The sequence below is a fragment of the Tursiops truncatus genome, chromosome 8, assembly GCF_011762595.2.
Source record: "Tursiops truncatus isolate mTurTru1 chromosome 8, mTurTru1.mat.Y, whole genome shotgun sequence".
NCBI classification, from domain to species: domain Eukaryota; kingdom Metazoa; phylum Chordata; class Mammalia; order Artiodactyla; family Delphinidae; genus Tursiops; species Tursiops truncatus.
The window spans coordinates 24,709,663-24,725,867 of NC_047041.1; the positions used below are offsets into that span (position 1 = coordinate 24,709,663).

The 16,205-nt window shown below is 40.1% G+C and overlaps 1 protein-coding gene across 1 annotated transcript in view; it reads left to right on the top strand.

The window, feature by feature from the left end:
- The first annotated feature begins 7,385 nt into the window (after positions 1-7,385).
- SLC35F2 (solute carrier family 35 member F2) overlaps positions 7,386-16,205 on the top strand; it is a 49,910-nt gene continuing 41,090 nt past the window's right edge. The window contains exon 1 of the mRNA XM_019920529.2: positions 7,386-7,671. Coding sequence (XP_019776088.2) covers positions 7,388-7,671 — 284 coding nt within the window. The 5' untranslated portion in view covers positions 7,386-7,387. The remainder of the gene's footprint in view (positions 7,672-16,205) is intronic.

The following is a 16,205-nucleotide window of genomic DNA, read 5'->3' on the forward strand; positions in this document are numbered from 1 at the left end:
TACGGGAAAGGGGAAATCACAATAGGAAAGGCAAACATATAAAAGGTTGAAAATCACTTAAATAAGCCAGAACATAGATTAAAAAACAACTTTAAAAATTGTAAAATAACTTTTAACTACATTTAATAGTAAAAACATAAGCATGAAGGTTTAAAATAGGACATCAAAGTCACAAAATGTGGGAGAAAGGAGGATAAAAATGTAGATCATTTAGACTGTGTTTTAACTTGAATGACTATCAGTTTAAAGAAAATAGATATAGTTATGGGTCAACATACTTGAACTCCATGGTAAGCACAAATAGAAAACATACAATACATTCACAAAAAACAAAAAGGAAAGAACTCAAGCATACTACAAAAGAAAATCATCAAACCACAAAAGGAAAAACAAGGAGAACAACAAAAGAGAACTACAAAGACAACTGGAAAACAAGGATTAAAATGGCAATAAGTACATACCTATCAATAATTACTTTAAATGTCAATGGACTAAATGCTCCAATCAAAAGACACAGAGTGGCAGATTAGATAATAAAACAAGAAACTATGATATGCTGACTACAAGAGACTCACTTCAGGGTGAAAGACACAAACTAAAAGTAAGGGGATGGAAAAAGATATTTCATGCAAATGGAAATGGCAAGAGAGTGAGGGTAGCAATAAACATATCAGACAAAATAGACTTTAAAACCAAGGCCATAAAAAAGACAAAGAAGAGCATTATCTAACGATAAAGAGATCAATACAAGAAGAGGATATTACACTCATTAACATATATGCACCCAATATAGGAGCACCTAACTATACAAAGCAAATACTAACAGACATACAGGAAGAAATTGACCATAATACAATAATAGTAAGAGACATTAACACCTTACTGACATCAATGGAGAGATCATAAGGCAACAGAGATCCTAAATGGCACAATTGACCAGTTGGACTTAATTTATATCTACAAGATCCTACATCCAAAAAAAAACAAAAACAAAAATGAAAACAAAACCAAAATACAGATTCTTTTCAAGTATGCATGGAACCTTCTCTAGGATAGAGCACATACTAGGTCACAAAACAAATCTCAACAAATTTAAAAGGATAGAAATTATTTCAAGAAATTTCTCTGAACATAACTGTATGAAACTAGAAATTAACACAGAAAGAAAACTGGGAATAGAATAAACACATGGATAGTGAACAACATGCTACTACAAATGGGTCAATGATGAAATCAAAGAAGAAATCAGAAAATACCTTGAGACAAATGAAAATGAAAACACAACCTTATAAAATTTATGGGAGGCAACAAAAGCAATTCTAAGAGAGAAGTTCATAGTGATACAGGCCTTCCTGAAGAAACAAGGAAAATCTCAAATAAACAACCTAACTTACCACCTAAAAGAATTAGAAAAAGAAAAAACAAAAACCCAAAAGCCCATAGTCATCAGAAAGAAGGAAATAATAAAGATCAGAGAGAAAATAAATAAAATAGAAATTAAAAAGCAATAGAAAATATCAGTAAAAACAAGAACTGGTTATTTGAAAAGGTAAATGAAATCAACAAACCTCTAGCTAAGCTCACCAAGAAGAAAAGAGAGATGACCCCCCAAAAAAATAAAAACAAAATAAGAAATGAAAGAGGAGAAATAATAACTGATGCCACAGAAATACAAAAAATAATGAGGGAATACTATGAACAGTTATATGCCAACAAATAGGACTACCTACAAGAAATAGACAAATTTCTAGAAACATACGGCCTGCCAAAATTGAGTCAAGAAGAAACAGATAGTTTGAACAGACTGATCACTAGCAGTGAAATAGAGTCTGTAATAAAAAACTCCCTGCAAACAAAAGCCCAGGACGGGACAGCTTCACTGGGGAATTGTACCAAACGTAAAAAGAAAAACTTATACCTATCCTTCTTCAACAATTCCAAAAAATGGAAGAGGAGGGAACGCTCCCAAATTCATTCTGTGAAACCACTATCACCTTGATACCAAAACCACACAAAGACACTACAAAAAAATATAAATTACAGGTCAATATCCTTGATGAATACAGAATCCTTAACAAAATAGTAGCAAATCAAATCCAACAATACTTAAAAAGATCATACACCATGATCAATTTGGATTCACTCCAGGGATGCAAGAATGGTTTGGCATAAGCAAATCAATCAATGTGATACACCACATTAGCAAAAGGAAAGACATAAACCACAAGATTATCTCAATAGATGCAAAAAAAAAAAAAAAGCATTGGGCAAAATTCAACATCCATTCATGATAAAAACTCTCACCAAAATGGGCATAGAGGGAACGTATCTCAACATAATAAAAGCCATTTATGGCAAACGCACAGCCAACATAATCCTCAATGGTGAAAAGCTGAAAGCCTTCCTGCTAAATTCAGGAACAAGACAAGGATGCCCAACTAACTACCTCTATTCAACATAGTATTAGAAGTCCTAGCCACAGCAGCCAGACAAGAAAAACAAATAAATAGTATACAGATTGGAAGGGAAGAGGTATAAATGTCACTATTTGAAGATGACATGATACTTCATATAGAGAACCCTAAAGTCTCCACACAAAAACTGTTAGAACTAATAAATAAATTCAGCAAGATAGTGGGATACTAGATTAATATACAGAACTCTGCTGCAATTCTTTACAACTAATAACAAAATATCAGAAAGAGAAAGTAAAAGAAAATAATCCTTTTTAGAATTGTGTCCAAAAACAAAAACAAAACAAAACAAAACCAAGGAATAAACTTAACCAAGGAGATGAAAGACCTATACACTGAAAACTATAAAACATTGATCATGGAAATTGAAGATGATTCAGAGGAATGGAAAGATATCCCATGCTCTTGGATTGGAAGAATTTACATTGTTAAAATGGCTATACTACTCAAAGCAATCTGCATATTTAATGCAATCCCTATCAAAATACCCAGGACAATTTTCACAGAACTGGAACAAATAATCCTAAAATTTATATGGAATCACAAAAGGGCCAGAATTGCCAAAGCAATCCTGAGGAAAAACAACAAAGTTGGAGGCATAACAGGTTCAGACTTCAGACTATATTACAAAGCTCCAGTAATCAAAACAGCATGATGTTGGGACTTCTCTGGTGGCACAGTGGTTAAGAATCCACCTGCTAATGCAGGGGACATGGGTTCAAGCCCTGGTCCAGGAAGGTTCCACATGCCATAGAGCAACTGAGCCCGCATGCCACAACTACTGGAGCCAGTGTGCCTAGAGCTGTGCTCTGCAACAAGAGAAGCCACTACAATGAGAAGTCTGCACACCTTAATGAAGAGTAGCCCCCGCTCACATCAACTAGAGAAAGCCCACGCACAGCAATGAAGACCCAACACAGCCAAAAAAATAAATATATAAATAAATTAATTAATTTTTTTAAAAAACAGCATGGTATTGGCACAAAAATAGACATATAGATCAATAGAACAGAATATAGAGCCCAGAAATAAACCCATGCATCTGTGGTCAATTAATCTATGACAAAGGAGGCAAGAATATACAATAGAGAAAAGATAGCCTCTCCAACAAGTGGTGTTGGGAAGCTGGACAGCTACATGTAAATCAATGAAATTAGAACTCTCCCTCACACCATATACAAAAATAAACTCAAAATGGTTTAAAGACTTAAATATAAGACATGACACCATAAAACTTCTGGAAGAGAACATAGGCAAAACTTTCTCTGACATAATTGTAGCAATATTTTCTTAGATCAGTCTCCTAAGGCAAAACAAATAAAAGCAAAAATAAATGGGACCTAATCAAACTTAAAAGCTTTTCATAGCAAAGGAAATCAACAAGACAAAACAACCTACAGAATGGGAGAAAATATTTGCAAATGATGCGAATGATAAGGGGTTAATATCCAAAAATATGCAAACAGCTCATACATAACTCAATATCAAAAAACCCCAAACAACCCAATTAAAAAATGAGCAGGAGACCTAAATAGAAAAATTTCCAAAGACATACAGATGGCCAACAGGGACATGAAAAGATGCTCATTGTCACTAATTATTAGAGAAATGCAAATCAAAACCACAATGAGGTATCACCTCACACTGGTTAGAATGTCTATCATCACTAAGTCTACAAATAATAAATGCTGGAGAAGATTTGGAGAAAAGGGAATACTCCTACACTGTTGGTGGGAGTGTAAATTGGTGCAGCCACTATGGAAAACAATATGGAGTGTCCTTAAAAAACTAAAAATAGAGCTACCATATGATCCAGCAATTCCACTCCTGGGTATATATCTGGAAAAAATGAAAAGTCTAACTCAAAAAGATACATGCACCCCAATGTTCATAGCAGCACTATTTACAATAGCCAAGACATGGAAACAACCCAAGTGCCCATCAACAGTTGATTACTTTAAGAAGATGTGGTACACACACACACACACACACACACACACACACACACACACACACTGGAATATTACTCAGCTGTAAAAAAGAATGAAATATTGCCATGTGCAGCAACATGGATGGATGGACTGATATACTCAGTGAAGTAAGCCAAACAGAGAAATACAAATACTACAAGATAACAGTTATATGTGGAATCTAAAAAATAATACAAATGAATCTAGGGAATTCCCTGGCGGTCCAGTGGTTAGGACTCCATGCTCCCACTGCAGGGGGCACAGGTTTGATCCCTAGTTGGGGAACTAAGATCCTGCAAGCCTCGTGGTGCAGCCAAAAAAGAAAAAAAAAAAAAAAAGAATCTGTGTACAAAACAGAAACAGACTCATAGACATAGAAAACAAACTTATGGTTACCAAAGGGGAGATGGAGGGAGAGAAAGACAAATGAGGAGTACAGGATTAACAGATACAAACTACTATACATAAAATAGATAAGCATCAAGGATTTATTGTAGAGCACAGGGAACGATATTTGATATCTTGTTATAACCTGTATTGGAATATAATCTGAAAAAATATATAACCGAGTTGCTTTGCTGTACACCTGAAACTAACACAATATTGTAAATCCACTATATTTCAAATTTTTATAAATGACTTCAGTTTATCTTAAACATTGGTTCCAGTTTAAGGGAGTCTTAAATATTGATATCTGCTTTAGAATTTTTCTTCTTTTTGATCCTTTTCAATAAAAATGTTGAAGTTCATTACTATTATGGTATTTTTAGTATTCAAATATGCCTCTCAGGGACTTCCCTGGTGGTCCAGTGGCTAAGGATCTGCCTTCCAACGCAGGGATGCCGGTTCGATCCCTGGTTGGGGAACTAAGATCCCACATGCCACAGGGCAACCAATCCCGCGCACTGTAGAGCCCCCGCACCACAAGTAGAGAGAAGCCCGCACACTGCAACAAAAAGCCCATGCGCCACAACAAAAGATCCCGCATGGAATCTCTCCTGGTGGCGCAGTGGTTAAGAGTTCGCCTGCCAATGCTTTTTGAGAAGCATTTTCTGTTTAGAAAATACATATAACTTTGCGCATAACTTTAGAATCCACATTAGTGGTCGACTACGTTTCCTGGCCCCATTTTCCTGTGGGGGTAATATGTTGAGCCAAACATGACTTACTGAAAAATATCTAAATTGAATACTTTTCAAATTGCAAAAGTAGTATATGCCCATAGTAAAAACACAAAACAAAGATGTATAAAACAATTCTCCCTTATTCCCCTCCTCAACTCCCCCCCATTCCCACCACCCTCACAACTTAAACCTGTATCAATATCCTGGTGTGGGGCTTCCCTGGTGGCGCAGCGGTTGAGAGTCCGCCTGCCGATGCAGGGGACACGGGTTTGTGCCCCGCTCCGGGAAGATCCTACATGCCGCGGAGCGGCTGGGCCCGTGAGCCATGGCCACTGAGCCTGCGCGTCCGGAGCCTGTGCTCCGCAACGGGAGAGGCCACAACAGTGAGAGGTCCGTGTACCGCAAAAAAAAAAAAAAAAAAAAAAAAGCCTGGTGTGTATTCTTTCACACCCTTCTTTTGCTCATATAAACACAATTGAGCATAAAGATATGCATATAGATGTATATGTTTATATAAAGATATTAAGTTACTTGGTGTTTTTTACTAAAAAGGAATCATATTATACAATTATTCTGCAACTCTGCAACTTACTTTTTTCACTTGACAGTACCTCATGACCACTTACAAGTTAGTGTATATACTACATCTGCAATTGTTTCTTATGGTTGTTGCAACAAGTCACCACCAATTTAGTAGCTTAAAACAACACAAGTCTATTCTCCTACAGTTCTGGAAGCCAGAAGTCCGAAATCAGTTTTACTGGGCTACAGTTAAGGCTTAAGTCGGCAGGGCTACTTCCTTCTCAAGGCTCTAAACTTCTACTGGCTGACTTTATTCCTTGGCTTGTGGAGACCGCTCCATCTTCAAAGCTATCCCTCCAAGCTCTGCTTCCATTATCGTATCACCTTCTCTCTTCTTAAACAATTAAAAAAAAAATCATTTCATTTAAATTTTGGAGTTTCTGTAGTTGCTAAACTTGGGGTTCCTAAAGCTACATTTCATTTTTCAAAATCTATTTTCTTTCTTAGAATCTTCTCACAGCCTGCTCCCCACTCCTGCCGCCCGGACCTTGCCCGGGAAGGAGGTGGTCAGGAAAAAAACGGTCTCAACACCTTTCCTTTTGTCTTCCTGATCTCCTTTCCGGAAGTAGCAGTCTACCAGACCCACCAACGTCCTTTTTGTCAGTGAGTCAGGAACTTTTGGACCCCAGTTCCTAGTCCCTCCTTGGCCCGCAGAAGCATCGGAAGGCGTGACCCAGGCCCAGGACACCCTAGCTGAGCGCCAGGGGTTGACACTCTTCTCTAGCACCTCAGAGACAATTCTGAATATTGAAAGACAAACCAAACACACCCGTAAGGAAGGAGACACACCACAAGGACCAAGAAGACATGTTTCCGGCATCCCTTTACGGATAGGAAACATAGGATTTTACCTATGTTTTGCGAAAACAAGAAACACAGAACTAAGGCGTCTTCAGTTCTATTAGATGGGAAATATCTTTTATAAGTTAGTCAGAGGGAGGGAGACTAGGTCAAGAGAGGGGTCAGCCAGACCTTCCCAGTTAGCAAAGGTCAGGCAGTAGCTAAATCACTGCTTCTTAAGTTAGTACACGCTGGCATAACCTCGATTCACCTCATTTGCTGATTTTAAATAAGGGACCATAAGAACTTGAAATGCATATTGGGTGTCAACCAACAGTGAAGCTCGACTGCCAAGGTGGAAAAAAAAAAGCGCCCTTTCTCCTCCTGCTCCTGGCCCCCCGAGGTGCCAGGTTGCAATCTGCAAATGTATTGTCTGGCCCTAGGGGCTTGACAGTTAATGATTTGCCGCAGAAGGAGCCCGCCGGCCGCGGTGCGAGAAGGACGCGAGCGAACCCGGCAGCGCGGACTCACTGGCCGAGCCGAGCCGCCACCGGCAGCACAGGCACCGCCTCCCGTCTTCCGGGACCCGGCACGTCTAGGGGTTCCGGGCGCCGGAGACCGCGGGGCTCCCATGGAGGCCACCTCGCCGGCGGGATCCGCCCGCCCGCAGCCGCACGCGCAGGGAGCAGCGGGCGAGTCCGCCAGCCTGCTGCTCTGGATCAAGGGCAAACTCTTCACCTGGTGAGTGGAGGCCGCGCACGGCGACCGGCTGGGCGGCCGGCGCTGCTGGGAGCTCCCGGGTTCGCAAGTGGCGGCGGCAAGCACTGGGGTGCTGGTTCAGGCGGCTGAACATGTGCTGCAGGGATGTAGCTGTTTACTGGCTTTATGAAGTCCCTCCTTTACTGGCGTCCCTCCCTTGACTCCCTCTTAGAAATCGTGGGGATGTATTTCAGAGGATTTGAGGGGAAATTCACTGTCTTGGCATTGTTAGGTCAATCCCCAGTGGCCTCCCAGCGGGGAGGGGACGAAGTCCCCAGGGATGCTGTGAAGGAGGGGTGCCCAGTCTCGGGCTTGGTAGGTGGGTGAGCTCCTCTTCCTGCCGCCGGTGCCCACATTCCCTGCTGCGGAGCCCGGCAGAGTGGGCGGGTGATCCCTCACTAACAGTTGAGTTCACCCAAGTGAGAAGTCTGTGTTGAGTTTTGTGGTGCCGCCCCGAGGAAATCCAGAGCCTGCCTCTTTCCCGGGCTGAGCGAGGCGACGTAGCCACCTTCGGGTCTGAGGTCCAGGGAAGCCTGCTTCTCTTGTCACTGTGTTACGTGGAAAATAGAGAGAAATGTGCTCAAGGGATCGGCAGAGACTCTGGGACAGGGAAAGCATTTCTGTGGTTACTGGACGACTCGCATCCTGGAAATACAGATAACTCAGGATCTGAATAATGAAAGCGAACGTTCACTGAGCATTCACTATGTCACGTACTGTGCTTAGCGATTTATATGGATACTATCATTTAATCCATACCATTTTATGAGATGGCACTGTTGTTATCCCTGCTTTGCTGATGGAGAAACAAAGAAGGCTAAGCAATTTCCCCAAGGCCATGCGATGACCTGTAAGGGGTGGCGCCTGCCAGCCCCAGTCTAAACTGGGCTTAACTACTCCTGGACGCTGGCACCCTTTTTTTTTTTTTTTTAAGGTTAACAAAGTGAATTTTCCTTTAAAGGTTGTGAAAACTGTCTTAAAAAGTCATACTATATTCAAAACTAGATCAATAATGGTGTATGTATTTTTTCATGTAAATAAGTTTTAAATAGCTGTGTGTGTTTAAAGGGCCAAAAATCACCTTGTATTATCCAGCTATATACAGTATGTCTGATAAATTTAGCCATAAGTTCTCAGCTGGGAGGCAGTGTAGTGTAATGTCTAAGGGTACAGATTCTGGACTCAAATCCTGTTTTTGTGCCACTTACCAGCTAGGTGACCTTGGGCAAGTCACTTAACTTCTCTGTGCCCCACTTTTCTTACTTGTAGAATGGGGATAATAACAGTACCTACCTTGTTGGGTTATTGTGGAGATTAAGTGGCTGATTACGCAGGAGTGGCAGACAGCCTTGTTCATGGTACTATGCATGGGTTAGTTTACACCCACCATCAGCCCTCCATTCCTGGGTGATAGGAAGATGTGGTGTTGCTTCAGGAGATGAGAAGCAACCCTGATGAGGAGACAGACAATATGGTGGAATAGTTGAGCAAGACATAACAAGGATTAGCAATAATTGTTTTTTTCCTAATGCTCTAATATTTTCAAAATCTGGTATGTTTTACCAGGAACATCTGATAGCTTCCTAGATAGAAGATTTCTTCTGTCTCTGAACAGACTTTCTTTGTGCCTCCCTTATGGATTTTTACTTTCTTCCCTGTGTGATAGCTATTTATGTGTATCTTGCATTCCTGATGGACGAAGTCCTTAACAGCAGAAATCAAGTCTTTTAAATTTTTGTATTTCCCACAACCCCATAAATGAATGAATGAGGGATGACTAAGGTTCTTGAGGCTTCCTTTCCATTCTGCCATACTCTCTACAGTCTTCCCTTTATTGATCTTTATTCTGAGGGTCTTGGGCTGGAGCTTTTTTGTTTTTTTGGTTGGCTGAGCTCTTTTGTTCATTAAGATTTTCAGTCCTACCTCTGGCAACCATCCAAACATGAATTCTTGTTTGCAGTTTCTCCTTGTCTAACCCAGCAATCAGAAAAATGCAGTTTACCTGATATCCAGGACTTCTTATATTCAGTATTTTAAACTCTCAGTATTAAAACTCATCCCCTAAATTTGAGTTTAGCTCCATGAATCCCTAACCGTTATGGGATGGAGAGAGGTTGGTAAGTAGATGTGTTATCACTATATGGATAGGATATAAAGGAATAGTTTGTGACCACACAACTGGTTTCTACTTGTTTTACCAAAAGGGGGCAATAATACCTCTTTTGGCAACTGGGTACTAAATAACAGAGGAAAAGTTTAGGACCTTGAGCTGGTTCTGTTTTCATTATGAGAGGGATATATTCTAGGTAACACCAACTCCTGATATGCCTGCCTCAGTAGTAGACAGATAACTTTTTCTCTATGATTAAGAATATCAGGTCACTCGTTCAATAAAAATTTATTGAGGACCCACTACATGCCAGGCATTCATGATAATGAGCACTCTATGTTTCCAAGTAGATTCTGCTTGTAATTTCAGCTTTTGTCACTTATTGCTATCAACTCAAATGACAAATACTACGATAGGAGGATATGGATTTCCAGGAATACCTGAGGATATTTATTTAATCGTATGGATACTATCTAGCAGATTATATCCTAATGTATACTCTAATTCAAATATGAAAAAATGCATGTTTATTATAATGACTATCAAATTTATATCTCTAGCAAAAATTGTTAATTATTATTTCACATATTTGTCCTTTTCCCATCAAATAGATGGTAAGCTTTTTGAGGGCATAGGTTTTATCCCATTCTTTTCGTAGTACAGTGCAGGACATGTATTCATTCATTCAGTCTTTCATTCGATAAACCTTGAGCATCTATGATGTTCTAGGTTCTAGACTAGTCTCTGTGCTATTAAGATGAATAGGATATAGTTCCTGTTCCCAGAGAACTCATGATCAAATTATGGTAAGAAGTTATGATAAAAACATCATAAAAAAAAGAAGTTATGATAAGTACTGTAGAGGTGAGCACAAAGTACAGATGGCACAAAGTAGGCCAGAGATCATGTCCACCAGCATGAGGGAGCTCGACAGAGAAGGTGATCGGGAATTTGACGCATGAATGAGTTTTCCAGGTGGACTAGGTGAGGAAGGACAGTCCAGGCTTAGAGATGCCAAAGAGTATTTTGCTCAAGGAACTGCAAATAGCTTGGTTTGAGGGGGGGCACAGTCTTGAGGAGGAATGAACAACAGTATTTGGTCAGTCTACACGTGTACTCCTTGTTACTGTCTAGTAAAGGGCCTGGCCCTTTGGTTCTTCTTTTCTGTTTGGTTTCCTCATTTCAAAGGTTAAGGCGCAGAAATTTGGAAGGAGTCATTTAGTGGTGTTTAACTGTACAGCCTTCATCTATTCACTCAACAAACATCTATTGAGCACTCACTGTGTGCACAACACAATCCTAAGCCGGTATGTAGCCCTCCTGAAAGGTACTGTAAATTGAAGAACTTTCTGTGGCCTTTGCAAGTGAGGGATTAGGGAGCTCTAGATCCTACCAGTCTCCAAAATATCTTCTCCCTTCCCCTTTAAATTTGCAAAATTAATTAATATCTGCCTCTTCTACTAGACTTCAGGAGGTAAGGAATCCAATCTAGTTTTGGTCACAATTGTATTCTCTGCCAAGTGTAGCGCTTACCTTGCAAATACATACACAATGAATACCAGATGTGACTATATGAATCCTTAATTCAAAATAGGAATTTTATAATAGATCACATCTCTTAAAAAATTTTTTTTTCTATTCAGCACTATATGTTTATGACCCAGTCATGTTTTGTTCCTCTACTCCATCGTTTTTCAATCTCAGCCTTATTGACATTTTGGGTCAAATAATTCTTTGCTCTGGGGGCTGGCCTGTACATCGTGGGATGTAGCAGTATCCCTGGCCTCTACCCTCTAGATGCTAGTATAGCACTCTCTCCACCTCCTTACCTCTGAGTTGTGATAATCAAAAATCTTTCCAGACATTGTCAGATGTTTCTTGGGGGACAAAATGACCCTGGTTGAGAATCACTGATCTAGCCTGTTGTTTCTAACTATCTGTGGTTCCATGGTCCTTCAGTGATGGACACTCAGATAGTTTCCAACTCCCAGCCACAAACAACACTGATGAGCATTCTCATACATGTGCCCTTGTGTACTGGGGAAGAGTCAATGGCCAGGCCTGGCCAAGTCCCTCCAGGTGGCTTTAGGTAGAAGGGAGGGGATGAATCCCAGAATGGAGAATCCTTGGGCATTACAAAACCACTGTTGATTGCTTTTGTTTGGCACCCCTCCATCAGGCTGTTCTGTGACCATGGCTTTATCACCAGCTGCTCTGGAAGAAGGAGGAGGCAGTCTTTCTAGGTTGTAACCCATTAGCCCTAGGAGCTTGGAGGGAGGTGGGTGGAGGAATGGCTCCTGGCTAGAAAGCCTGAACCTTTTTAACTTCTCAACACTGCAGGAAGTTGTTAAAGGGATAGGCAGTAATGCAATGTAGGGGAGAGGTAAGGGTTGACATTAAAAGCCTTCCACTTGGCCTCTGGCTGTTCTGTGCCCCGGGTATAGTCCTGTCCCTCCCCCAGACCAGTTCTAGGAATAACCTTTGGGTTATTCCTGCTTATCTCTGCTCCTTTCTTCAGGTTGATTTGGAGGAATATGAGATGGCTGCCAGTGCTTATTTCCCATCTTGACAGCATTTCCAGAATATTTCTGGAGTCCACCTTCCCCTCCAATCCTTATTATCACTACTTCAGTTTAGGCCTTTATCATTACTTGGACTTTTGTCGTAGCTTCCATCCATGCCTCCACCTACCCTAAATCATCTTATTTCACAGGAACCACAGTAATGTCAAATAAAATTAAAGGGTACCAATAGCTGCCATCAAATGAGAATTTACCACCTATCAAGGTATCCTACTAACATTTCATCAGTCCTTATATAAAAAGTTTTTTTAGTCCCTTTATAGCATAGAAGTAACTTGCCTGAGGGCACATGGTTAGTGAGAGGCAGAGTTGAAATAGTTTCATTTGATTCCAAACCAGACTGTTTTACAGTACTGTCTCAGAAATCTCACTGCATCATGTTCAGGCCGAAACCTTTTGGCTTCCTCCCATCACCTGCATCAGTGGTTTGCAAATTGAGGGAGCTCTTGGGGTTCCCTGGAGACTCCTCTGGGTCCATTATGGGGGCAAGTTAGGAAACAGACGCTGGTGGCTCCTGGGCTGGCCTCTGGCCCCCACCAGTCTGTTGCTTAGCCTGGTTTATAGTTGGGCTTCTGTGCAAGATGTTTGAAGAAAGGGTTCTGCAGCTAAAACAAGACTGAGAGCCACTGGTTACTGGATGGAGCTCAAGCTGTGGCTGTTGCTACTGCTTCTGGCTGTTGTTCCCCTCCTCCCTCCTTCATTTTCTTCTTTACCTGAACACAATTATTATATTTTTAGTGGTTTTTATTATGGTAAAATATATATAACATAAAATTTACCATTTTAAGCATTTTAAGTGACATTAAGTATATTCAAAATGTTGTGCAACCATCACCGCTCTCCATTTCCAGAATTTGTTTATTATTCCAAACAGAAACTCTGAACCTGTGTAAACACTAACTCTGCATCCCCCTCTCCCCTCAGCCCCTGGTAACCACCATTCTACTTTCTGTCTCTACAAATTTGACTATTCTAGATCTCTTATATAAGTGGAATCATGCAATATTTGTCCTTTTGTGAGAACTCAAGGTTCTTGACGTGAACTGTAAGGCCCCCTATCACTGGCCCACTTCCCTCTCCAAGTTTATCTCCCAGAACATCCATCTCTCATGTGGCGGCCCAGCAATAACGGCATGCCTCTGAGTCCCTTGCTGTCTGCATCTTTACACCTGTACCTCCCTTCTTGAATGCCTTCCTATCTGACCTCATGGCTGCTTAAAGACTCTTTGTAGACAGAATCAAGTCAGGCAGTCTTCTTCCCTGGCTCCTTGCTGCACTCTGTTGGATGCCCTTCCTCTATGCCCTTCAGTTACCTGTTTCCTAACTCGTTACATTTACCATATTATGACAAAAAAGGTAATTTTCACTAGCCATAGCTGTGGAAGAAGCGAACTGGCTCTCAAGGTAACTGCTTGTGTATATAAGTTTTGGTAAGTTTGTTAAAAAGTTATAAAGCTTCCTTATATTATTATTTACTGAGGAACATCAGAGAAAATGAATCATTTCATGCAGGTGAATTTTACAGAAAATTTATGACCCACTCTTTTAAAGTATTAAAATTTACTTTTAAACCCAATTAAAATGACACTGTTTATGTAATGGATTACTCACTTCTGTTAATTAATTTATTCATAATTTTGGGCAGCAGTTCTTCAACATTTAATTGGTTTGTATCAAACAACTTTCTAGGGTAGGCCAACCCATTGAATTACTTAGTGGGTCCATTTGCAACTAATCCTGGAGATTTTACCAAGGGAAAAAAACCCATTATTTAGAAGTCTTCATGGTATATTTAAAACAGATATATGAGACTACTTGCCTTCTAATAAACAAAGTGCATTCAACATATCACCTTTTCTTCATGATTCAGGATCATCATTATGATGATTTTCTTTTTTTTGCGGAACGCGGGCCTCTCACTGTTGTGGCCTCTCCCGTTGCGGAGCACAGGCTCCGGACACGCAGGCTCAGCGGCCATGGCTCACGGGCCTAGCCGCTCTGCAGCATGTGGGATCTTCCCAAACCGGGGCATGAACCTGTGTCCCCTGCATCGGCAGGCGGACTTGCAACCACTGCGCCACCAGGGAAGCCCCATTATGATGATTATGATGATTAAAATTATTATTCTGAGTGGTTGTAATATAATCAGAGGTTAATTTTTTGTCTTATTTTTTTCTGACTTCTTTCTGACAGTTTTCACACATGATTTTTTTCTGTATTACTGAGCATATCTCTGAAAGTCTGCATTCTTACTAAATTATGACTTCTAACCTGTTAATGCTGTAGAAACCAGGTAACCCAGTTTCTTAGAATTGCTCGTAGTGAAAGTATAAATAGGCCCTGTATAAAGATTTAAATGGTTTTTATTTTAATAAATTATAAAAACTTTAAGTCCACAAATTTTGGGACATTTTTTTGGATGGTTACAGGAGTCTATGTTAATTAAAGTCATCAGATAAGTAATATGTCACAAAAACTTGGTTATTTATGCTAATGATGCAGAGAAAGATTCCATGAGAAACCACCTTTGAGTCCCAAACTTCTTTCTAGTCATTTCTTGGAAACCAGAGTATTTAAGGAACGTTTTAACTCAGTTTTTTCAGTCCAACAAATCCTACTGAGAGCTTGAGGCTAGTATTATTGAGAGCTTGAAGCTTAGAGCTTCCCGGAGCAGTACTGAACAAAAGAGTTTAGGAGAATATTTCTTAAGCTTTTCACTGTGGTATCAAGCCAGAGATAAAAAAAATAATAAAAGCTAATCTTTGTTGAGTAAAGTTTACTTAGTATACCTAGAGCAACTTCACTATTCCAGCACCTCATGTGAATTAACTCATGTAATCCTTACAATAATACTCTGCAGTAAGTATTATACTATCATTGCCAGCCTACTGAACACATTTGGAAGCTGAGGCACTGAGAGGTTAAATCGTATTCCCTAACAGGATTAGTCACACAGTAGTAAGGAAAGCAACCAGGTTTCATCTCCTCCATCAAGTCAGTCTGGCCACAGAGCCTGTGCTACTAACCAGTGTGGTGACCCTGCCTCCTATGAGCTGGGCAATAAACAGAAAAAAAAGGACTTGGAAAATTTACCCCCTAGGGTTTTTGCTCTGGGTTATTTGTATCGCCTTGGGGTGCCAGAGAGTATATAAAGTCACACGATAAATATAATGCTCTTTCTGGGGCATCATTTAATTTATTTTTTAGATTTCAGTTGCACAGAAGTGGATTAATCATAATCCCTGGCTCATGACACCCTTTCGTTGTTGGCCCATGAATAAGTTAATTTTTTTGTGTGCAGTAAGTTCCTGTATACCTACAACCAGCCTTAAAGGTAATTTTAATCTACCTATTAGTCATCTCCTCCTTCATATCCCTTCTTCCCCAACCAAAGATAATCACCATCCTGAATCCTCCTTTCACCATTTCCTTGCTCTCATTTTGATATAGTTTGGTACCTCTATGTATTTCTATATATAATCTGTTGGGATTTTTTTACCCATTGCTAACTTTCATCCATATTGTTACCTTATGCTGCAACACACTCCCTTTTGCTTCATATAATGTTCTTTCCTGTGAGTATACCACACTTTATTTACTCATTCTGTTGATGGGCATTTGGGCTTTTTTCTGTTTTTTGCAATAGTGAACAGTGAGCATTCTTCTACATGGCTCCTATTGATCACTTGTAAGAGCTTCTTTTATACACACACATGCACATATACATACATCTAGGAGGGGAATTACTGGATTATAGGGTATGTGATTGTTCAACTTTATAAAATAATGCCAAACTTTTTCCAAAGTGGTTGTATCAATTTACA